Source organism: Dermacentor andersoni, chromosome 2 (assembly GCF_023375885.2).
Source record: "Dermacentor andersoni chromosome 2, qqDerAnde1_hic_scaffold, whole genome shotgun sequence".
Classification (NCBI taxonomy): domain Eukaryota; kingdom Metazoa; phylum Arthropoda; class Arachnida; order Ixodida; family Ixodidae; genus Dermacentor; species Dermacentor andersoni.
The window spans coordinates 173,283,246-173,308,038 of record NC_092815.1 but is presented as its reverse complement, the minus strand read 5'-3'; the positions used below and the strand labels follow the sequence as shown (position 1 = coordinate 173,308,038).

General features: G+C 46.1%; 1 protein-coding gene across 1 annotated transcript; it reads right to left on the bottom strand.

Annotated features, from left to right (window-relative positions):
- Positions 1–2,252: 2,252 nt before the first annotated feature.
- Positions 2,253–13,826, bottom strand: LOC129387414 (sodium-dependent dopamine transporter-like). The gene is made up of 3 exons (XM_055076340.2): positions 13,707–13,826; positions 11,291–11,412; positions 2,253–2,397 (listed from the first exon to the last, which is right to left on the bottom strand). The coding sequence occupies exons 1-3, from the start codon at positions 13,810–13,812 to the stop codon at positions 2,377–2,379; spliced, it is 249 nt and encodes an 82-aa protein (XP_054932315.1). The 5' UTR covers positions 13,813–13,826; the 3' UTR covers positions 2,253–2,376.
- Between the last annotated feature and the right edge of the window lie 10,967 nt (positions 13,827–24,793).

Sequence of the window (24,793 nt, the reverse complement as noted above, 5' to 3'; positions counted from 1 at the left end):
ACGGATTTCCGAGAGTAGTAGCCCTAGAACACTAAGTAATAGAGATATGCTAATCACGCAAGCGCATCGTCTACAAAAACGTACACTTGGCACACAACAGCTATGATCGATTTAGTGTTATTCGCTAATCAAGGACGCCTCTTTGATCGGCAGCACGAATCTATTTCATCATATAGAACAGCTATACTAGCGTTGCGCCTTAGTACCCCGGAACTAACGTCCCGGCTTTTCATTCGTACAATTGATCATTATCTAGAGAATTACAAGTGAGATCCACAAGTAAGCACCTAAAGTTGCAAACTGCCCTCAAGAAGATTCGTATACCCGACATAACTTATTTGCTGCCTTGCCTTTCATTACTTAGGTCGCTCACCTGTCGCTTTCCGCAGCTTCTCTACTCCTGCTTGTGTTTGTAGAAAATCTGCTTTAAACAGTGCTGTTCCTGTGAAGGTGTATCTTGACTTCAGAGCTGCACGCCGGCTTTGAAGCGAACGTGGGTTTTTACAAGACATTCACAAATGAAAATAAAGGTACTTATATAATTTGCGTGGCGAAAATGCAGCTATCGCTCTTGCTCGTTGGTGCACCGGTAAATCCACGAATACGCAAAACATCAGTAAGTTCTCGGACTTGTTGTGATGAGATCAGTAACAGGGAAATTCTTGCTGTTATATTCTCTTTAGACCAAACAGTGCTATTATGATAAAGCGTCCATCCTTCAAATTCCTGAAATTGCTCGGGTTTAGTCTCTATCGAGTTTTGGTTTTTCACGTCCACGAGGTGCACTTCTCCGCAGGAAACAAAGACAGCGTGTTGACAGTAACAAGACAAGTGCACGTTCTTACATCGGGTTGAATCCAGCAAAGGGCATGTCCTTTTCACTGCCTGGCAATGCGAGTCGTGATAAGAGTTCACCAATAAAGCAATGAAAGGGCCTAGCTAGTGCCCGCTCGTGATTACGCTACGCTCAGTTTTCCACTGGCGTTGCCCCATGACATACCAGTGCTCGCCTCCCACCCTGTTTCACTTTTTTATTATTGTCTATTCAAGCAAAAGAAATAGTTGGTAGCTTGCACTTTGTCTGTCGGCGCCCTTCTTCCCTTCTTTTTCGTGTTTTTGCCAATGTGAAACACAGCACAACGTAATCATGAGGTCACCGGTATATTTACTTAGTATGTTTGCGTTCCTGGAGACTCTAGCCTCACGGTTTCCAGTGATCACCAGTATTGGCTTGTCACTCACATTTAAAAAACTACCCACATCTGCATGCTTCCTGTTGACTATTAGTAGTAAATGTATCATTTCTGTATCTTTATTTTGTCTTTTTTTCAGAAAGAAGCCTGTCGTGGCGTCTCTCACTAGTCAGGGCAATTCAAACTTACGATTCATGCCCTCCGAGACCTCTAAGAATAAAAACGTAGGTCGCACTCAGAGGTTCTTCGTTGAAATCGGTTCGAACTGTTGTTAAGCAGTCCAGGTCTCCATCATTGTCCAAGTCGTATACTGCTACGGCGTACGGAACGGTTCGAAAAAGCTGTAATACGGAGCATATCAGTGAAGACGGCACATTCATAAGATTTCTGCATGCTTCGCATAAGCCGTGCCTCTTTCTGGGTATCAAACAGTCATGTTTTCTCTGTTCTGCTGCCACAAAAAAAGCAAGCTCTCTGGTAATAATTAAGATCCCTTGTCCATCGGAGGAGAGGGAAGGGAGGTAGGCAGGTACGAAGTGGTGGGCTGCATAAAATTTTACCCCTCAATGTATTATAGCATCTGACATGATGTACTGCACTACTCTTCGTATCAATAACTGCTTCAAGTGATCCTTCCTTGCCCCTGTTACACCTATGCGCCATTAAAAGAAAAGTACTCTTTCTCCTTTTTTTTTCGCACCTACTGTAAACGAAAGTCCTACATCTCCTGCGCTATATTCCTGTTCGTTCCTATATAATTTGTGTAGGGACGAACAGGGGAGAGTTATTATACAGTGGGTATGGAATTCTCTAACAGAGTAGGCTTTTAAACCGTAAATGATATTTGAACAATATTTTGACTTTAGTTTTAGTTTTTAAAGATGCAATAAAACCTGTATTGCATAAAACTATGTAGCATAGCGGATGATAAGATTGTGTTTCTTGATACCAATGGTTCACATAAAATTATTATTTGGCACTCATTGGAACTTTGCTGTCATCTATTTGCTGCACATAGCAGTAAAATGACACCACAAAGGAGACGGAAATGAAGAAAATGCAGGAACAACTGAACGCACATACCTGGAAAGCATCCCCAACACTGCGCTCCAGTTGGTGCTTCCCTTCAGCGCGAACATTTGTTAGCGCAAGTGCTAACGCGCAAATTACCGTGAACGGTGCTTTAGTAATCGCCGCCATGTTCCTGCAAAGAAAGCAAAAAAATTCTCCTTATTTCTTACATCACCAATATTCACAAAGGTGGTGCCTCTGCATATTCATAAGTTCCGAATCTGCCAAAACTTCCATACATTTTACGAGGCTCGGTCGGTTCTACGATTTTTCGAATGTTGCTTAAGGTTTTACGAAAAGCAGGCTTTGTTCGGGAACAAACGTTAAAAGTTCCAAAGGACGGGGAGGCACAGGGGCGCAATATGTAAATAAATCAGGACCCCTTTTACGCTGTTAAGGTAGATGCACAGCGGCGCTGTGGGGCAACCACTACCTACGATATGGCGCCGAGACAAGCAGTAAACTCTGGTAAACGATCTTCGTATTAGTGTAATATACCGATTACTGTGATATACACTGTGATATACTGTTATATACGGGGATATGATCAATTGCATTTTTTTTTGCTTCCTCACGGAGGTTTGAGTCATTGCTTCCGCGGGTATGAACCACCGATTATCACAGTTTTCGACATGTCCTCTATCATGCATACTTTGCTTGCTTAGCGCGTCTGAGCCATTGAGATTGTGCCGTTGGGGGGTAGCGATATGAGTCATTGCTAATAATGCTAGGTTTTGCTCGCACTTTTTTTTTTGCCCGCGGACACGATTGTGCTTTTGGGATAAATCGGTAAACAGCTTCGCTATAAAATAGCTTTAAGAAAGGCTGTGAGGCTTCCTATGTGTTTCTAAAAAAATTATGGTATTTATGGTTCTCTCTGAACCCGCAAAAGTGCGTGTTCAGAGAGAACATAAAAAAATCCGAGTACCCCTGAGCACTCCTTCTTAGTGGTGAATGCGAAACCATTATTGTCCAGTTGATGCCGCTTAGCGGTCGTTTGAGTTAGGAGCTGCTTGCGCGCAGGCGTGCACGTTGAGATGCTTTGCCAAAGCCTCCTAGTAGCACAAGGCCGGTGCACTTCGATCCGTAACATCATGCTACCTTGCCCTACTGCCTTACAATCTAATGGAGATGCTCTCGAGTAAGCCGCGGCGATTTTGACGTCACCGCTTTCGTCATTCCAGTCTTGGCAATAGAAATTTCAGTCGAAGTAGCATGATTAGTAGCGTTTCAGTGAAGTAGAGTGCACAGACCTCCTATGCTAACAGATCACGGACAATCGCGCGCAAAAAAGGACAAAGTGAGGAGTGGACAACACAAGCGCTTTCAGATACAGACATGAGGAAAGTGAGCCGATGTACTAAGCGCTTGTGTTGTCTACTCCTTACTTTTAGATTGTTTGTGCGCGCTTGACCATGATCTGCTATGCATAACCAACTAGCCCAAAAGTCGGTGCTGTTGCGCTGCTATGCTAAGTCCAGTATATGAGACACTCGGCGTCTCGGCGACACAGGCGGGTGCAAGAGCGATGGTTGTTAATATGCGAGAAAGCTCAGAAAGAGCACGACAGGCGAGTGGCAGAACAGGCAGCTGAGACGGAACGCCTGGAGGAAGAGCTTCGCAGGGTGCGCGTTCGCATCAAGGCACTCGCGGATGCTTGCTCCGAGGGGTCAAGATCCGCGGTTGACGATGCAGCACAGCAGTGCAGCGGCGACCCAAGGGTTCCCTCCGACATGGCCTCAGGCCTTGGCAACCAAAAAGTGTCTCAAGGAGAGACACCTTGTAATGATGCCATTGTAGGCAATGGTACTGAGGTATGGTCACAAGACAAGGAGCATATTGCTTCCATATCTCAACTAGTGCCGCGTGAGCACAGCGCAGGCGATGACTGGTTCGTGCAGGGTTCAGAGCTGCCGTGCATGGGCCTGGTTGAAAAGTTGGTAGCGAGCACCTCCTAGAGGCTAAGGATAGCACGTCTGAGGGTTCGCACCATGATCACGATGAAATTGAAAATATCAGGGCTCCTGTGGAACCGTGTTTGGTTTCCACAAAAAGTATTGAGGGGTCTTTACTGCGTCCCCCGAATCAGACAAAAACTATTTGTGACACTATGGGCACTTGGGAGAGCTCAGGCCTGGGTACCCAATCAACACATGGCTTTGAGGAGTCAAAACTCCCTTTGTGTTCTTATGCACTCGTGTGTGGTTCGACCATTGACACTGATGCTGCAACCACTCATTACACCGTTGACTACCTTAGAACGCAGGCAGTTACTTGGTCAACACTATGCAGAGACATCAATGCCTGGAGCGTTATGGCCACAGACGGGCCAGTGTACTCTAAACGAGAAGACAGATGTCTAGTTCGCTTAACGTGGGAAAGGGTCATCTAAAGGAACCGATACCTCGCTTATGGCTTTTCTCGGACTTGTGACCCCGGACATGGTGACCTTGGACTTTATCGTTTCTTTCTTCAATAGGGTATTATGATAGCCTTTGACGCTACCATTTATGTTTCATTTGCTCTGCTTTCTTTAAATGTAGTGATTTCCTTTAATGTCTTTTATCTGCGTGCTCAGTGAACTGTGCGTTGGAACCATACAGCGCAATCTCGAGGACAGATCATGACTGTAGTGTTGTGCGCAATCTCGTGGACAGATCATGACTGTAGTGTTGTGCACAATCTCGTGGACACACCATGACTGTAGTATTGTGAACTATGTCGCGGACTGAGCGGCAGTTTTTCTTGAGAAAAATTGGAGGACGCTTAAGATTCGCCTTCAAGAGTGGAACGCGACAGCGTTCCCGTCGACCCGCCAAGGGGTGTAAGACGCGCTACGGCGCAGCGACTACGCGCCCCGCATCGGACGCGGTGAGCGTCGAGCAACGCAGCGTTCGGCGCGACAACAAAATGTGCGCCTGAGCAAGCGACGCACGCCTGAGCCGTAGAAACAGCTTGTTTCTATGGCAACACCGCGTTCACTAGAGGCGCTTTTGTACCGCTTTGAAGCATCGAATTCGTGGCTTAGTAAGAATAGTACGTACGATGCAAGCAACTGCTCAGGCAGGAATCTCAGGCACCGGGCAAATGGATAGAAGACATAAGAAAAGTGAAACAACAGTTAGAGCAACTTGAAGAGCAACGCTATAGGGGAGCCCTAGTGAGGGCAAGGGCTGAAGACACAGCTGCAGGTGAAGCGCCTTCGAAACGAGCGCTAGGGTTAGAAAAAGCACGCGCTGAAAGGAACCACATAGACGGAATAGAATGGCGCGGGATCTTAGCAACAGACACAGATGACATCAAAGCAGCTTTTCATGAGCATTACCAGGCGCTATTCTCGCACCACAAAGTAGACGCTACCACATTTGGGAATGAGTTCTTGCGTGCTATACCCCGACTGGACGACAAAAGAAAACAAAGATTGGAACTAGAGATAACAGAATCCGAAGTTGAACAGGCCATAGACAACTTAAACCCCGGAAAATCGCCTGAGCCAGACGGCTTTAGCGCCGGTTTTTATAAAAAATTTAAGCACGAAATTAGCCCTGTATTGAATGTAATCTTTAACGAAGCGTACAAATGGAAAACATTGCCTCCGTCTTATGGGTCGTCACACACAGTACTCATTCCTAAAACTGATGATGCAGTGAAATTAAGATCTGTTACGGCGTATCGTCCCATAGCACTCACCAATATCGAGTATAAAATCTTTATGAAGATATTGGCACGAAGATTGCAGTCAGTGATACAGGACATCGTCGAGCCTCACCAGACATGTGGGATTAAAGGCCGGACTATTGTTACTAATATTCACAAAGCGCGCAGTGTACTTGAGTGCTGTGATGATTGTAATAGTCGGATTGCCATCTTACAGATTGACCTCGAGAAGGTTTTTGATTGCGTCGCTCATGAAATCTTGTTTGCCGTTTTAGACTATGCCAATCTCGGATCTGTAATATGCGAGGGGGTCGCCCTGGCGTACCGTAACTGCACGACCAGATTGATCGTGAATAAGAGTTTGGGGGCTCCCATTAGGCTGCAACGTTCTGTGCGTCAGGGCTGCCCCCTCAGCCCTCTGTTGTTTTGTATCTACATTGAAACCCTGTGTATGAGATTGATTGATAACGATATAATTATGGGATTTAAGCTTCAAGCAGTTGAAGTGAAGCTGCTGGCTTATGCAGATGATGTCGCTGTTTTTGCGGAGGATCAGGTGAGCATAATTGAGGCTGTCAAATGTGTCCGTAAATTTAGCCATGTCACTGGTAGTGGAGTTAACTGGTCGAAGTGCCTCGGGCTCTGGCATGGATCGTGGCCAACGAAGCCAGATCATTTTGCCAACGTACATTGGGTGACGACCCCAGGCAAGTACTTGGGCGTCCCGCTAGATGCCTATCGCGATAGCGAGCAGTACTGGAAAGGGCAGGTCAAAGACACACGGGAGAGTGCTGAGAAGTGGAAAGGCACTAATCTCTCTATTTTTGCCAGAGCCACCGTTTGTAACCTTTTCTTTATCAGCAAGCTTTGGTACGTAATGCAAGTATTGCACTGTTCACGGTCAAATGTTCAGAAGCTACACAGGATTTTCGCCGTCTTTGTTTGGACGTCGGAATGGGAGCGCTGCAGCCGGACCAACTTGTTCCGGCGGGTAAAAGACGGGGGGCTGGGATTGGGCCATCTCTTTGTACGGCAGTTGGTAAACCGGTTCTTGTTCTTTAGGGACGCAACCGACCCTTTCTTGCGCACGGTATCTCAGCCACGAATTCGATGCTTCAAAGCGGTACAAAAGCGCCTCTAGTGAATGCGGTGTTGTCTTAGAAAGTTCCCGTAGAAAATTATACTGCAGTGTATATCGGTAATTATGAGCATGTAAGTTACAGAAGTTGCAGTTACACGCATAGCGGAGTACGTTTCCGCTACATTTCTTCTGCGCTTTCCGCACACGCAGAGCCATTTTGCGGCAAACACAGAAGACCCCATCCTCTCAATGTACGGCGCTGCCCCAACAGGTGGCGCGCCACGCGTGCATTGGGGCTGTGCGGGTACCGGTGCAAGGCGCGTCGCAGCCCCGACTCCCTCTCCCCTGATGACGCTTCGCCGTGCTCCCTCACGGGTTGCAGAATCAAGCGTCCTTCCTTTCTTTAGATCACTATCTATATATCTCTCTGCCCGTGCCGATCACGACGTTTGGCTGGTGTAGATCGTTTCCCCCTCCGAGACACCGAGTTCTTTTGTTCGTTCCGCTTGCTCAGGCGGAGGTTTCGTTGCCGCGCCGAACACTGCGTTGCTCGACGCTCACCTCGTGATTGGTGGGTGCAAAGTCCGATGCGGGGCGCCTCGTAAGTGATCGCTGCGCCGTAGTGATCGTAAGTGATCGCTGCACCCCTTGGCGTGTTGACGGGAACGCTGTCACGTTTCACTCTTGAAGGTGAAGCTTAAGCGTCCTCCAATTTTTTGGGGCCTGGTAAGTACTCTCTGCGAGAAACCACTGACTTTAAACGGACACCCGCTAAACCACCGACACGCCGGAACACACTGGCGGAACTCGTCCTGGTGACAAGAGCGGCTCTTATTGCGATGATTGATTTTTTTACTTGTCTTTGTTTACTTGTGCGTTTCTTTAGCGACATTTATATGTTACTCAGTACGAATACATGAACTATGTATTTATAGTTTCCCTAAGCTAGATTAACTGCTAGCGCAAGGTAGTGCCTCCTCTGTGTTAGCTACGACTGACATCCTTCACCCTTTCTGAAGAGCTAACTGCTCTGTGATAAGAAGAAATTTCATTATGCGTTGTAAATTTGCATATAGAAGCGTCTGCAGGGAACTTTTCACCGAAAGCTTGTACTATAATTTTTCCTTTTATGGCCTGTAGAATTACCCCATTACCCTATAATGAGGTACATACGAGAGAAGAGGCGGTAATATTCTACGAACATAAACGTGGCATTCTGGTCCAAAGAGTACAGGTATGCTGATTCCAAAGCCAATCCAGCGTGGCTAACGAGCTAGCTGTTGATTAAGAAAAACAGTACAGATGTTCCGAGAATTATCTACTAATGCGAAACCATATTTTGGCTCGGCGGTGACCTCATCTTTGCTTAGTTTTGCTTACTTGCTTTTTCTAGCTTATGCGCGTATACCCATAGCTTTTCCGGTGGCAAAAAAAAAAAGATGCATAGGTTTTAGTAGGCGAGTGTCACCTTCTCTTGCCGCATCCAGCCATAGAGTTTCTCACTATATTACCTAGAAGGAAATATGGCGCTGCTGCGCTGTGGCCTGCATGGGAATGCCGGTATATTGTGACTACTGATTGGCATCGTTCTCGGAGAGCCAGGCAAGCACCGTTCCGTCTGTCACAATGAATAATTTTCTACGAAAACAGCACGTAACAGGATGTTTCAGCTTTATTATTACACAAATACATATTCTGTTTAACTATGAGATGTTGTTATTGCATGTACAATTATATGATACGTAAAAAGTATTAGCGGGCCGCTAAAGCTGGAGGACAGACGACCAGATTCGCGCTCGCTTTGAAATAGTTTGTCGTCTGTTCTTGCTTTTCTTCCCTTCGTCATGCATTGTAGGTGAGTAAAGATGCAATTTCGCGTGAATAGAAACACTTTATGCAGATTTTGCTTCAAGAACGCGTTATTTGTGTAGCCACATCCACGTTTTATATGAAACCTCTTACAACACCAGCCAACACAAACCTCGCAGACACATATACCGTCAATCCCATGACGGCACGGCGCCCCTCAAGGAACTCTCATAGACGGTGGCGCCAGATTTCCCTCTAGGTGTTATAGTGAGAAAGTCTATGCATCCGGCCCCTTCAAAAGCAATCGTATCGATTGAGCCGGAACCCCGGGCACGAGCGCGCATCGAAGGAGCAGAGCAGTCGAAAGGGAAAGCCAGCTGCCGCAGTATTGTCTGAGGTGTTGCATGAGGGGAGGCTCGCTGTCACTCTCACGTCATCCTCGCTGCCACTCTCGCAAGTTTGTATTATGGGCGCGTCCCTTGTCCATGCAAGGTCTCACCTGCGTTCTGAGTGCGCCTTGGTAAGGCCCAATGAAAATGCGCCAAGCGTCCCAACGTGCCGGGTTGCCCGCAAGGTGTTCATCATTCGAAGGACGCTTAGCTGCGTTGAATTGGACATTGAGCCACCCCCAAATCTCAATTTGGCCCATATGCAAACTTTACGTTCGCCAACCCCCAAATCTCCAATTGCCCCAGCCGCAGATTCCAGTTGTGCAAACTCCTAATGTCAATTAGGCCCATTGTGAAATTGAAGTTGGCGCGACCCCAAATTTTATTGGGCCACCCCCTAGTCTCAAACTTAAGTTGGCCCACCGCTAAAGTTAAGTTGGCCCACGTGTAAATGTCAAGTTGGGCCGCCCCCAAATTTAAATTGGCCCACGCCGAAATTTCAAGTTGACCCACCCACAAGTTTCAATTGGCCTACATCCAAATTTCGGTTGCCCCACGTTGAAATTTCAAGAAGTTGGCTCACCCACAAATTTCAATTGGCCCACATCCAAATTTCGGTTGCCATACGTTGAAATTTCAAGAAGTTGGCCCACCCCCAAATCTAATATGGCCCATGCCCAAACTTCAATTTGGTCCATCCCCGAAATTTAAGTGTACCCACCCCACATTTCAAGCTGGCCCACCCACAAATTTCAAGTTGGCCTATATCCAAATTTCAGTTGGCCCACCGCAACTATAAGCTTTCTCAGGCATTTTCTAAGGAGCCCTTTGCTCCTCTATGAGCAATCTCTTTTATGCGATAGCAACTACACAGACACCCCAGGCGCATTTCTGCCTTCGCGGTCGGCTTCGCCGCTACCGTGAGGTGCCGTATGAGTGATGAGAGTCATCTAAAGAAAGAGGCTTTATTTTGCAACATATGAGTGGAAACGTGTGAGCGTGAGCCGGCGAACGCGGTTCAATCGCGTGCGCGAGCGTGAAACGCGGCCCGGATGCGTGCCCTCTCCTGTAGCGCGCGAGGCAGGGGGTGACGCGAGAGAAGACGGGCGTTCTTCTCCGGCGGCTGCTACGGAGCCCCGACGTCATCATCGCCCAGAGCTCCAAACAAAGCGGAGACAACCGCAGCGTCTACTACGGAATTGGCCACGCGAATCGCGGACGCCGTAGTAAATGCTTTCACGGACGCCGTAGGAGCGGGTTGCTGGCGCTTGTGTGTCTTGAAAACGATCTGCGATGTTTGCAGAGTGCGCGTGGTGCTGGTAGCTTCGTATGCGCTGTGCTTTCAACGTTTCGTTCGCGCTAGAGCGAGACATGCATGAAGGTCAGAGAATTTTCACAGCGTGTTTCCGCGTTCATCGACCCAGATGTGTTCATGTTCACTTGTGGGCGCGTGACACCTTGGTAGACAATTTAGTTAAAAGAAATTGACGGGCTAATTGGTTTGAATCAATGATAGAATGCGTAAGCGCAACTGAACAAGGACGTAGAAAGAAGCAGACACGCAAAGACAGCGCTGTCCCTGTGTTTCTGTTTCCTTCTAATTCCTCGTTGAGTCACGCTTACGCATTCTAACATTGTTAATTTAGTTAGTAAGCGAATGTTTACAAGTTTATACGATCGATAACTCTACTATCCTTACTCCGTGCAGCTATCTACTAATTTGCTGTCGCCATCGGTGCATCGCCTTTCGAGCGGAACGAATAATTTTCATTTTATTGTTCTTGTATAAATTGTTCCTAATTGCTTAAAAGCTTCGAGTCATCTACATTTAGACTATCATAAAGATTAAATTTCTTAAATTTGCAAATAACGCACGTTGCGGCTGATACAAAGCACGAAACTTCTCGCGTGACAGGGTAGGGGAGGTTGCCAAAGAATGCTTACGCATTAATTTTACACTGGAGCCCTACCGTATATTAAGCGCACGTTTAATTAGAGTATTTTCACGCCTTTTTGTGAAGGGTAAAAAGAAAGGCCTATCATGATAATCACTACTTGCTGTGTTGACAGCCTCTTTTCCTAGAACTCACCTCTGGCCCGAGAGCGCTTGTAGCAACCAGAACGTAGAAAGCCAGTGCCCAAAACCGCGTGTATGGTAGCGTTGCTATTGTCTCGGGGAACGTCACGAACACGTACTCCAGTCCTCGTGTGGCTATTTGTGAGAACGATTGTTGAGATTTAGTGGGCGCGTTCTCTCTCAAAATATTATTATACGCCTTTAAGTATGAGACGGCATGAAGCACTCACCTATACTGTATTGCTCTGGCACATCTCTATCGGTTATTGTTACTGCTTGATGTACAGGATGTCCCCACTATTATGCGCAAAGATTTCAAAACCTTCAAATGCGGCGTAGGTGGCGAGAACGAAGATAATGTTGTGTGCTGTTGCTTGGAAATACTCGGACTATTTTTTTGCATTCCGCCTGATTACATATTTAGTCTTAATTATTCAATAAACTTCTGAACTGTTATATTTAGATTAAACGTGTGAATGAGAAAAGCGTACAGGAACATGAAGAACTTCCAATACATCTTTCTGTTGCTCGATATGTGCTACGTAAGTGTTTTTCCGAGCGTGAAAGAAGCCCGCAAATACATGCAAAGATGCCTCGAACGGCCAGTTGGCGGTAGTTTTGCGTAACAACTAAATATTTTGCCCTTACTTGAATTATTGAGCACTAAAATAAATAAAAATAAAGTTCAAGCAATATCAGAGCCTTCTGTAGTAAAAGGAAAAAAAGAACTCAAGTGTACTATGATGCGCGCAAGCCACGTATAAATAGCAAAATTGCAGCGGCTGACGAAAGAAATATTTAAATCAGAGAGTTGTAAAGAGATTATTGTTAGCAAATCTTTACTTAGGAAAACCGCCGCCTCTACTTGTCAGTTGGCTGTGTTCACGAATTGGTCACCACCCGAGTCTGACTTTTTATGGGGTATTGCATAAGCCACTATGTTATGGGCAGAACTCGAAAAGTACCCACATGTTCAACTAGTAAGTCTCGGTTAAGAGCGCTGGCTCTGAAAAACTATTGCTAATCATCGTCACTTAAAGTGCCAGTCGAATTGTTTTTCAAATTCCAAGACCAAGGAGTCTGCCTTGGCCTCGATATCTTATTTGAAAGCCGCCAGTGTCACTGCAAGTGGTGACTTTTGTGTCGACATTCAAATTTCGCGAAATGAACGGAATGTAAAAAAAGAACAATGGTCAAAATTTTCCGTTCCAATAAAACGAACTGTCCTTAATTTAAAAATGTCACATCTCCGTTGCTTCATTTGACAGATTATGTGAAAGTGACGTGAACTCCAATGCGCTTGTGCTAGGAACTTGGCAAAATTCTTATAGCTTCATGCTAACTAAAGGCTGAGATTAACTATGCCGCACACCTCTTTCAGTTGTCAACAAATTATTCATTCTGTACTGAAGCATTCGCTAAGTTGTCAATGAGCGAGAAGCACTGTCTACTTTTGCTGACGTGCGCAACAATGATATTTTTGCTCTAACGAAAACTTGACTGTCTCTGCAAATAGATATTCTGAGGGTATTCCAGCGATATCGCGCTTTCAGCGTTTATGGAGGCTCTTATTGGCTTAAATCAAGAAAATTTCTCCTACCCTTCGGGACAGACAACGTACCCTCATAAATCATTCCTTGTTCCACAAATTTGGAACACATCTATCTTCTCCCGCTTATGCGTAGTCAACCGCGACATTGTTTTCTGCGTGTGCTGCAGTGCACCGAATGCCTTTACTTCATACTGAGCTTAACGTCATAATGCCTTAAATGACGTTTAAAGTTCTCACGTATCCCTGCATTTCTTATGGGTTATTTATGCTATATTCAAGTTAAGTGGTCTGGCAGAAGTGCCATAGCGCCATTCTTCACGTGAATGCGCCTGCTTTTGTAACTCATGTACATGGGTGAATTTATCTCTTACTATTCCACAGCCCACCTCATCGACTCTAGCGTGTCTCAGCTTGTTTTAACCAATACACAGGATGTAGTTATACAAAAAACCCTTGCACTGCACTACTTGAGGTGGTTTTGCCGCCAATGACGCCTACTGCAGTAGCGCCTCTTCGATATGAACCGTTTGATACTGTGCATTAAGCAAGTGGTACACAATAGCAAATCTTTGTTGACAGGGAAAAGATTTATTGATCAAGAAAGCTCTAAATAAGATTGTGTATACGCATTGCACTGTGCAATGATTGAGCTCACTTGGGAAATATTGAATGCAATATTCTGTTTGGCACTATCTTAAAAAAATCACGCGGCAACATAAAGTGCAGAGCACGCCGTGACGGGAGTGATGACGGAATTCATGTCAGTGGAAACCCGAAAAAGAAAGCGTTCACTAAAAATGAGAGCATGCAACACAGGTGCGCTGCAACAGGTAGAACTACAGCTGATTGAGATAAATTATTCACCAAAATCACGTACCCGAAGTGGCAACGTAAGCGATGTCTTCATCGAGCACGTCAGCCAAATGTCCATATTGGGCGAACACGAAGAAGGCCGCGAAGAGGCCATAAACCATGTCGATCATGCATATCTTCACGGCAGTTCTGACAGAGACATGAAAAATCACAAAGCCACACATGTTAAAAAGGAGCGTGCTGTAGATCACAATTGGCGTGTACGTATATTTCTGCATTAGCTGATAAACTTGTACTAGATAGTGTTTGTTCACATTTGACAATACAGCGCTAAATCATGCGAGGATAGATTAAGGAGCACACAGAGTGCTGATGGTGTGCCTTCTGCATTGACGTATACGTTTATTTAGATCACGTTATATCTAGATCAGTAATTTTACTTTGCCAACACCACCTGCATGGAATATTATCTAAATATAAGGGAATTAACTGAGAAATAAACGTTCACATTTTCGATTGGCTACAGTGCCCTGCCGAAACACGAAGAGGAGAACAAGCGCTATAGGGTCCCTGGCAACGGTCCTATTACGTATCGTGCTCAGTGCCCACACTTTCATTCGATCTCTAGGAGCCTGGCTCTAGCTCGTGTTGTAGGGTTCTTGCGTGGGAGGCTTTCACATTAGTTGTATGCTATGGTCCGATGCGTATTGAGCAGTTGGGACATGCGAAGAGTCGTAACGCTAGCTACAGAAATGCGTCAATCTCTGCGTTTCAACCTTGGTAAGGGTTGCGAAAGTGCCCACTAAGTCTGTAGGATGTGTGAGGATCCTTATTGTCTCGAATTTCCGCTAACTGAGGTAAGTAACTGAAATGTGCCGCGCTGCGTTTCCACTAAAACTGTCGAGTATAGAGGCAGGAGAGGGTTGTCGCCATGTAGCAGATAAAAAAACAGTAGCCAGTAACATCGTGGGGAGACGAATTGTAGGCGAATACAACAAACGCCAAAAGTGCAGTCCCAATCACTGTGCCGTCCAGCGAGCCAAGGAAGCCGCACGGGAGCAGCAGCTCCTAGTGGCCATTTAGGCGGCCCCAGGCCCGGGCCTCCCAATCGCCGGATTCCATATAAAGTTATCACACACACACACAATCACTGTGGTCATCGGAGACGTGCATGGAGATCATGTCTATGAGTGTGTGGTTGAAGCGTTCAGTAAGCCAGTTTGTCTGGGAATGGTAAGCCGCGGCGAATTTGCGAGACGTAGAGCATGAGCGGATAAGGTCATCGACTACTTTTGAAGGAAAGCAAGGGCCCCGTTCAGTGATTAGCTGATGAGGAGCGCCATGGTGCAGGACGACTTCGTAAAGAAGGAAATCGGCGACATCAGTTCCATATATACTTGGAAGCGCTCGTGTAATGGCATAAAGCGTAGCATAGTCCGTCGCGACGGCGACCCACTTGTTACCCGAGGATGACATTGGAAAAGGGCCAAGAAGGTACAAGATGACGCGGATAAAATGTTCGCATGCTATGTCTATCGGATGAAAGTACTGGGCGGGAGGCAAAGCAGGCTTCTTGCGGCATTTACAGAGCTCGCAAGCCGGGATGTAGAAACAAGCTGAGCGGTATAGGCTAGGCAAGGAGCGTCTGCGAACACGATCATAAGTGCGAGAGACAACCAAATGGCTAGCCTTAGGTGCATCGTGCAATTGCACGAGAACAGTATAGAGCGTAGTCCCTGGGGAACAACAAGAAGCAGTTCACTGGCGTCGGTTTGCATATTGCACCGCTATAAAGTGTCATCGAGTAGTAGGAACAGGCGGAGGGAACGTTCGTAGTTTTCCGAGGCGAGGCGCTCGATAAGGGATCGCAAAGATTGGTTGCGACGCTGTTCGCCGGTGATTTTGAGGAAGTCGGTAAGTGACAAAATAGAGGCACCGGCTTCAAGTTCTTTGGCACCGGGTGGTTTGACCGGACAGCGGGAGAGGCAGTCGGCATCCTGATGCAGTCGCGCATATTTACAGCATTCGAATAAGGGAATTATCTCGACTTAGCGTTTGTACTATTGCAAACGTAAAGACCAGCGTCCAAGATGGCCTGCTGGCAGGGGCGTAGCCAGGGAGGGGGGGGGGCTTATGGGGCTTCAGTCCCCCCTACCCCCGAAATTTTTTTGGGCTGTCCATGCACCGCCGACCAAAGCTACCCTCGGTGCCGGAAATCAATCTGGATTTTGTCTAGAATGTCTTTTTCACGCTTGAAAATACATTTCACCGCGAACATTGTGAACTCGGGCTGTATTTCGTGGCAACGCCCGTGCACCTGGAGTCACACAACGCAAGAAGCCCCATCCGAGCACAAAGTTTCAAGGGCGTTTTGATGGCGAGCGGGCTCGTCCCGGCATATCGCGGAGGCCGCGGAATCTACGGAGCACATGGATGTCAATTCTGAAACATTATGGGCATAAAGTTCTCATAAAGTTTTGATGTGAAAGGTGCATTGACATTTCCAAATTTGGGCTTTAGATTTTCTATTGCGGAAATTTGCGGGTTTAATGTTGTTATAAACATTTGACACCAAAGGTTCTTTGACTTGTCTAAAATCTTACATCGGAACATGCAACGAGACAAGCCAAATCAGACAAGTTGACAAAGCACGCAGTGAGGTCCGATGAAACGAAACATTGTGGTGGTTCATTTGTGCCGTCATGTCACATAAAAAAATCAATATATTTGTTTTCATCTACGCCAAAGCATCCATGTCAAGACACTAAAGCCAGCCAAAGTAACTTTGTTCTTATATATTTTTTATACTTCGACTTTTATTTGCGAGTACACATTGAGCCTCTTCAATATATTTTTTTTTTGTTCTCGCTACCCTACCCGCGGGCTGCCAGAGGAAGCCAGAGTTAGCCATAGCGCATGCGTTTTTCTGGTGTTGCCCCGACCACCACGCGGCGCACTTCGGTGCGCGTTCGGTTTTCTCTGGTCGAGTGGATTTTCGCCTTCCAGTGTTTCGGACGCTTTCCGACAAGCAGACTAGAAAAAGAAGCAATGGTCGCTCACCGAAATCACTGTGGGGACTCGACGGATTGCACCGCGTTCACTTGAGCGCAACCTCTCCGGAAAGTCTTGTCTCGCCAGCGTAGGATACCGAGAAATATCCGTATGGGCTCTCGGTGGACCAAGCGTCTCACGCTTTCTTCGATATTCCTAAGGTAGCCACATTAGGTGCCAAAAGTAGGCATTCGATTGTGCCCAACATACTTTCCCTTGTGTTTCTTCATTTCGGTGCCCCCGCCCAACAATAAGAAAACAAAACATTGTTGCGGCGCAGCGCTTTGTCGCATGGTAAAAGTTTGATTTGTTACTTCCTCTTTTGCGGAAAGTAATGGGCCACGGGACGCTTCAGTTGCCGGACACTCTTACTATATTGTTGCGATAGCAATTATATGGACACTCCAGGCGCATTCTTGCCGTCGCCCTCGTGGTTCGTATAAAGTACAAGGCTGATAACATCGTGACCGCGCGCCGCATGGAGTATGTGCGAGGGAAAGCGTAAGGGGGAGGGGGGGGGTTGGAATGGCTGAGCCGACGATAGTGGCTCAGTCTTGTGTGCGCAAATGAGAAAATCGGGGAGAAAACACGCTGCCTTCCGTGGCGCAACATACGTCGGGAGAAATGGAAGGATGGTGGGCGGGCCTTAGGATTCTGTGATCTCTGAATCTGTGAATGCGCAACATGTTTATTTGCCTTGTTTGACACATTATAACAGTAGCTTTTTTTTAGATACGTAGATTTATTAGCGACATTTACGTATATTTAAATATCTTGTTGCGAGGTTTTGTGTATACGTGCCGTGAGCTTTGTTTCCAGTGTCAGTTTTTTTGCCCTTTATCAAGCTGTATCTTCGCATTTGTATATTCCATTGTATCTTCAAATTTCTGATGCACGAGGGCCAGTCAAATGAATGTGAGGCAACCCACCCCGCGCAATAATGGTTCGGTTCATTATCTGCGAGGCATGCACGTAGCACACAAGCATCGCCCATTCACAAAAGTGACATGCAGGTGTGAGGATAAATTTTCTTTAATGCTCTCATACACTGGGTTGAACATGGTTGCGTGACGTAATGGACGCTCCAGAAGTTGAGCAGCGTGGTGTTGTGAGGTTTTTGACAGCTGAAGCTGTTTCCTTAAAAGACATTAGTTGCCGTAGGGCTGCCGTGTTGGTTGAACGTTGCATTTCATTTGCCACTATGAAGCGTTGGGGCAAACGGTTCAAAGAAAGACGTGAAAGTTGCAAAGACAATCCAACACCGGGCCAAAGTCATCGTGCAATCACCCCCAACACAATTGCAAAGCCTGAGGAGCTGATTAGACGAGAACGGAGGATAAGCATCGATGAACTGGCAGAGCGTGTGAACATGAGCCACGTTTCTGTTCACACGATATTTCATAAACATCTCGGTTATCGGCTCTTGTGCGCGCAATGGATGCCAAAACTTTTGAACCACCGCCAGAAGACGGAGAATTTTGGCACTGCTTTGACTCATCTGATCTGGTATGACAACGACGGTGACGACTTCTTGTCTGCAATTTTGATCGGGGACGAACCATGGTTCCAATACTACGAGCCTGAAATACGACGGCAAATCTTACAATATAAACATTCGAATTCACCACGCCCAAAGAAAGCGAAGGCCATCATTTTCGCCGGAAAGGTGTTCACTTATTTTAGATTGTCAGAGGCCATTACTGATAGAATTCGCCAAATATTGAGAGAGTATCCATTGTTTCTGATATTGTGAAACGCCGGATCGGTTGCGTCTCGCAATCAAGAACAAACGACGCGGAAAATCGACGAATGGGCTCATCTTGTTCCACGACAATGCCCGTCCCCACGTCGCTGATGTGGTTAATACGAAAGTGGCAAAGTCGAATTGGGAAACGTTGCAACATTCGCCATACAGCTAAGACCTGTCGCCTTGCCACTTCCACATTTTGGGCAACTGAAGAAACAGCTCAAGGGAACCAGATTCGTGTCGGACGATGACGTGAAAGAGTAAGTTGCAGACTTTTTGAAGCAGCAACGCAAGGAGTTTTACGAGACGGGAATCACGCGACTCGTTAGTCAATAGGACAAATGTCTAATTGTTCATGGAGACTAATGCTAAATAAAGTACCCAGTTTGTCATATTTCGCATTGGCTCACCTTCATTTGACTGGCTCTTGTAAATTTTGCAAAACTGCTTTTTATACGTGATCTCTGTTGCGACTATAATTTCGGTGAAGTTATTCACGATGCACGACCGGTGACACGTGATCCTGCGTAATATATTGGAGCAAGTGACAGCATCATTTCATTGCCGTTGCATATGTACAAGATCGTAAAGAAGGTTCTTGAATGACAAAGTCTGATTAACATATTTGTCCTCAACTTGTTCATTTCATGGCCTTTAGATTTTTCATATCAGCTGCATGCACTGCTTTGCTGGTTTCTAACTGATATAATTCTAATGTTCGTGTAATATTTTCTTTACTTATTAAATAGACAAAAAATATGGAAGCATTGATATCAGTTATTCTGGGCGCAATTTTCGGCACCATACGAGTATATTCTTTTATGAAAAAATACATATTTTACTTGCATTCAGAGTGCGTAGCGTTCAAGAAATGGTTTCCAGCATCTTTGGCGATAACAATGCAGTGTGTATTTGACCCAAAAATTCATGTATTTGATTCCTCGGCAAATTGTTTAAGAGGAAGCTTTAGCTTGGGCCCAACTCCGACGCGGCCTATTCAAATACATGTAAATCGCAGAAACGCTTTTCTGAGATAACCCCTGTATCACATTTAATGAAATTGGCTGCATTTGAGAGATAAAGGTAAATTCTAGTGTCTGTTGCAAACGAAGTTTCTATTTAGGGCCTGAATTTTTTTAAATAATTTGAAAAATTTGGAAGTTCGAGAAAGTAGAAGCACGACGTTTACAAATTAATAGCTCTGCAACAGGAACATCTATTGTGGTTCTGTAAAAGGCACCTGTTAAAGCAGTCAAAACGGAGAAATTTGGTTCATCAATTGGTATCTTACGTGAATGAGTTACCTTGTGTACAAGGGTTCTGCAAAAGCCGTATTTCCTTAAAAGAAATTTTTTTACAATCATGTATAACAAAAGTATTTTGTCCGCTGCAGATATACTATTAAACGCAATTCACAAAATTTTGATATGATGTTTGGTTGTGGAGTTACACAGTTTTACACTTGGTAGTTTCGTTTTCAGAAAATTTGCGATTTATTTCAATTTTTAATAAAGAAGTGACAGCCGAAATGAAAAATCGAAAACAAACAATCACTAGAATGTAAGATTTTCTTTTAAATGCAACAAACCTCGTCAAATTTGGTGCAGTGGTTGCCGAGACAAACGAATTCTCTTTCTACATGTATTTAGATTCGAACAGCCGAGCTAAAGCTTCCTCTTAAGGAGGAGGCCTAGCTGAAACGTGAGCCCCTCCTGAACGAAATTTCTGGCTAGGCCACTGCCTGTTGGATCTTTGAGTGAGGAGAACCATTATAAAACGTGGTGTTCTGTGACGACAAAAAAAAGTCTGCCGAACAGGTAAGGGCGAAACTTAGCAATGGGCCAAACGAGAGCTAGGCACTCGCGTTCAGTTACTGAATAATTCCGCTCTGAGGCTGAGAGAAGGAGGCTAGCGTAAGAGATTACGCCATTTGCATCTCGTCAATGTTGAGACAAGGTAGCACCAATGCCGTGGCCACTTGCATCAGTGCGAACTTTGGTGTAGGCAGACGGATCAAAATGGCTCAAGATGGATTGATTTATGAGGCCAGCAGTAAGCGACGGTAGATCAGGTGTTAACGCAGTCATCGCGAAGTAACTCAAAGGGTACAGCACAGCGGCTATGACAGGTTGAGCAATAACCTGCGGAGACCTGCGATGCTTATGCGGTCGACCCACGCACGTTTGCAGGTAACTATGGCAACATCGTTGGGGAGTGCTATATGTACTGTCAGGAGAACGTCATAGAGCGGAGATACAACGTATTGCCCATCACGAAGGGATGGAAAAGGAGACATTGGAACGTAAATCCTATCATTCGGTTGCAGCCGGACAAATTCAACGCACAGAAGTGGGGATTCGTCTGCCGCAGTGTCGCCAGATTACTCAGGCAGCTCGAGGCGGAGAACACCGGTTGAACACTAAATTAGTGTAACGTGGACTGCCACGAAGTCTATTCCAAGAATCAGTTCGTGAGGTCACGCGGCTAGCAGAATGAAAAGAACGGATGTTGCGTGACCGGAAAAGTTACGCGGGCTGTACACATTCGCATTGCGGCCGCGGTGCTACCGTTGGTTACTCGAACGGCAAGCAATTCGGCAGGTATCAGAACTTTTCGGAGACGACTACGAAGATCTGAGCACATTACTGACACTTGAACTCCGGTATAAATGACAGCTCTAACTGGAACACCGTCAACAAAAACTTCGATTAAGTTCGGTCTGGCAGCAAGGGTCTACAGTCGTTTTGCTGTCTCTGTCGTCCATGCAGCCTCACATCCGAGAGCTGCACTGTTTAGTTTCCCGAGAAGCGGCCAGAATAAGGTGGGGATGGGGACCGTCGAAATGGAGGTGAACGGGACTGGCGGCGTTGTGATGAGGGCGAACGGCTGGTATTTTTTCTCTGTCTAGTAAGATCGCATTGTAGCGATCAGCGGCGGTCAGCGTAAGGCCGAGGTGAAGAGGACGAGCGGCTGCGACAGTGGCTGAAGATGTGACCGACCCGAGCGCATGCGAAACCTATAGGTCTGTCTCCCGATGTTCGCCACTTCGCTGAGTTGCGGTAACATTGGTTTGTATTCGACCTGGGTGCAAGAGTAGCAGCAATGACAGGAGCGGCAGGGTCGGAGCGGTGCCCAGCGGTTGGCTGAATCTCCATATTTTCAACCTCTTTGCGGATGACGGCTTGAATGAGCGAGATGGTTAATCCGTCGTGCATGAGTGCTTGGAGCCATGGCCTCTATGTAGCGACAGATAGCTTGCGTCAAACTCGGTGATGCTAGCTGTTGTGTAGATCGTCGCTAGGTCGTTCGTAGATGGTTGCAGAATGAGGTGGCAGCAATATTGGGAAGCCGGTTGAAGCGCTGTGAAATACGTTTGCTCTTAGCTTGCTCGAAGCGCCGGCAACTCCGATGTGATGGACTCTATCATTTAAAGCACTTGCAAAGAAGTAGGTTACCTTTTCAAATGTGGGCGACTTTATCTGCCTCCCATATTCCCTTATGTGCTTTTCGACAAAGAGCCAACACGTCCTGAATGTACGAGATGTACGATTCCGTGGACATCCGGGTACGAGAGGTGAGCTCTTTCTTGGCTGCTAACAGGCGTCCAACAGGCTTTCCGAGAAGATCGCGCAGCTCCTCTCTGCATGTGTCCCAAGTCTTAATGTCGCATTTGCGCATCTCAAACCACAGATTCGCGGTTCCTCGCAAAAAATATAGCATTAGCCAGCATAAGTGCGCCACCCCACTTGCTGTGGTTGCTCACGCGTTCGTATCATGCCGACAATTCTTGAGCGTCAGCTTCGTCGGTTGCGGTGAAGGTTAAACGCGTTCTTTGGGCATGGGAATACAAGTGGGTACTGGTGCTGTGTGAGGACGAGGCAGCGTCAATAGCCATAGCAGCAGAACAGACGTGTCGTCCCCTGAAGAAATCCTGATCTGGGTTGGGGCAAGCTTACCCCGTTCCTCCACCAAATATTACGGGGAAGAGTACTTACAGGGAACTTATGTACAGAGAGAATGCGTACCTCCAAATCACAGGGCAGAGCGATACCACTGATTGATGTCATTCTCACTTCACCTTGCTGTTCTGCTCACAACGTCTTTCTATAGCGGCACAAACTACTACGTACAATGCTGCCGAATTTTTAATTTTGTTTAACGTCGATGGGCACACACACTCATGTCACACTGGGATTCTCAGGCTGGCAACGAAAGCCTGCAGTACATGCCGCAGCAAGATCATGAACACAGACACAAAACTACGTAGTGAAACAAAGTGCTGATGTAGTCACCTTCATGGTCCTGTCATATAAGCTTATACACACGCACTATCAAACAGACGATAGGATCGTGAACGAGAAAATAAAATTTTTCCATCTCAAGAATCATCGCTTCAATGTCATGATGTTCACCATTATTTTGAGCTTGTTTCTGTGCACCGCAAGACGCAGGCCTCTCCTCGTGATTTCCAATTACACCTCCTTCGCGCCAGCCGAAAACCTCTTACGCCTGCCAAGTTCCTAATTTGGTCACGCCACCCAATCCACTACCATCCTCGAGTGCACTTTCCTTTCATCGGGAGCCATGTTGTAACTCTAACGGACTGCCGGTTATCTGCCCTACGCTTTACATGACCTGCTCCTTTCCACTGTATTCTCTTATCTGAAGCGCAATACTAGCTACACCCGTTTTGTCTCTACAGTACACCGTCGTAACATTCTCTCCTAACGTTTGGTTTACCGTGTTTCCTTTTATCACTTGCTGCACTTGAACTCATTTCGAAGCTTCTTCATCAACCACCAAGTTTCTGGCCCGCATATTAGTGCCGGCAGAATGCAATGATTGCAGCTTTATTTGCAACGGTAATGGTGAGCTGCCGGACATGACGCGGTAATGCGTGCATACAGGATCCAACCAATTCCTATAGATCTGTAACATTTGCTTCTCACAATAAGCCTCTTATCAATAATTGGCCTCGATAAAGCAGCTTTTGCACAGGCTCAAGAAGCTGCCTGCCAATCATGAATCCTCTATTTTTTGCCAGGATATCTTCCGTTACCTTTGCATTCAGCACGTTAATTTTCAACCTCACTCATACACTTCATTTCCAAGGTCCTAAATCATTTTTACTAGTCATTGTCAGTGCTGCTGGACAAGATAATGCGATCCCCAAAGCGCAGGTTGCTGTGATACTTGCAGCTAATACTCACTCTTAAGCTTCCATATATGATAGTTCAGGTACTTCTACGCCTGCAGTGAAGAACATTGGTTAGTGTGTCTTCTTAAGTGAGGTCTTCCTTAATCCCCAAGAAATAATTTCGCAATTTACATGAAAGCATGATGAGTCACGACGCTTTAAAGCATAAGTACCGCCCCCTAGCTTTTTGGCGGCTGGTCCTCAAGCTAGAGCGCTTAGACGTCTTCATCATCACCAGCCTATCATTGTGTCCACTGCAGGACGAAGGTCTCTCCCAGCGATCTCCATTTATCCCTTTCCTGCGCCCACTGATTCCAACGTGCGCCTGCAAATTTTCTAATTTCATCACATCACCCAGTTTTCTGGCGTCCTCGACTGCGCTTCTCTTCTCTTGGTACCCATTCTGTAACTCTAATGGTCCACCGGTTACCCATTCTACGCATCATATGGCCTTTCCAGCTCAATTTTTTCGGTGAAAGTCAAATACACTTTCGTTTATCCCTGCTTCCTTTCATGTCAACGTTGCGCCTGACATTTTTCGCTCCGTCGTTCTTCGCAATCCTTAAGTTATACTTGAGCTTCTTTGGCAACATTCACGTTTTGGCCTTCTATGTTAGCACCGGTAGAATGGAGAGCTTGTGCACGTTTTTTTTTAATTATAGCGGTAAGATTCCAGTCAGGATGTGGCTATGCCTGGCGCATGCACTGCAACCCATTTTGATTCGTCTCTACATTTTCTTTTCTCTATCAGGGTCCTGTGTGAGTTATAGACCTAGATAAACGTACGCCTTCACCGAATCTAAAGGCTCACTGGCGATCCTGAACTCTAGTTGCTATGCCAAGCTATTAATCATTATCTTTGTCTTCTGGATATTAATCTTCAAACCCAAATCTTACGCTTTCACGGGTAAGGTCCTTAATCACTAGTCGTAATTAGTCCCCAGTGTCGCTGAATAGGACAATGTCACCTGGAAAGCAAAGTTTGCTGAGATCAGTGTTATTTGCGCACCACTTGGAACGAGGACTGCTGAGCGACAGACAAAAACGCGAACTTTAAACTGGTTTTAATGGTAGGGTGTCAAGTGGTTTTATACCTACATGAACCTGACGTAACATGCAATAAATAATGAAATATACATGTGCGATCAACAAGACA

Bases quoted from the DNA above. Each gene is read 5' to 3' on its own strand.
- LOC129387414 (XM_055076340.2), bottom strand. From the start codon at position 13,812: ATGATCGACATGGTTTATGGCCTCTTCGCGGCCTTCTTCGTGTTCGCC. The intron at 11,413-13,706 runs GTACGTGATTTT...TCTCACAAATAG, and splicing joins CGCTTACGTTGCCACTTCGG to CCACACGAGGACTGGAGTAC. The intron at 2,398-11,290 runs GTGAGTTCTAGG...CTTTCTTTGCAG, and splicing joins CAAGCGCTCTCGGGCCAGAG to GAACATGGCGGCGATTACTA.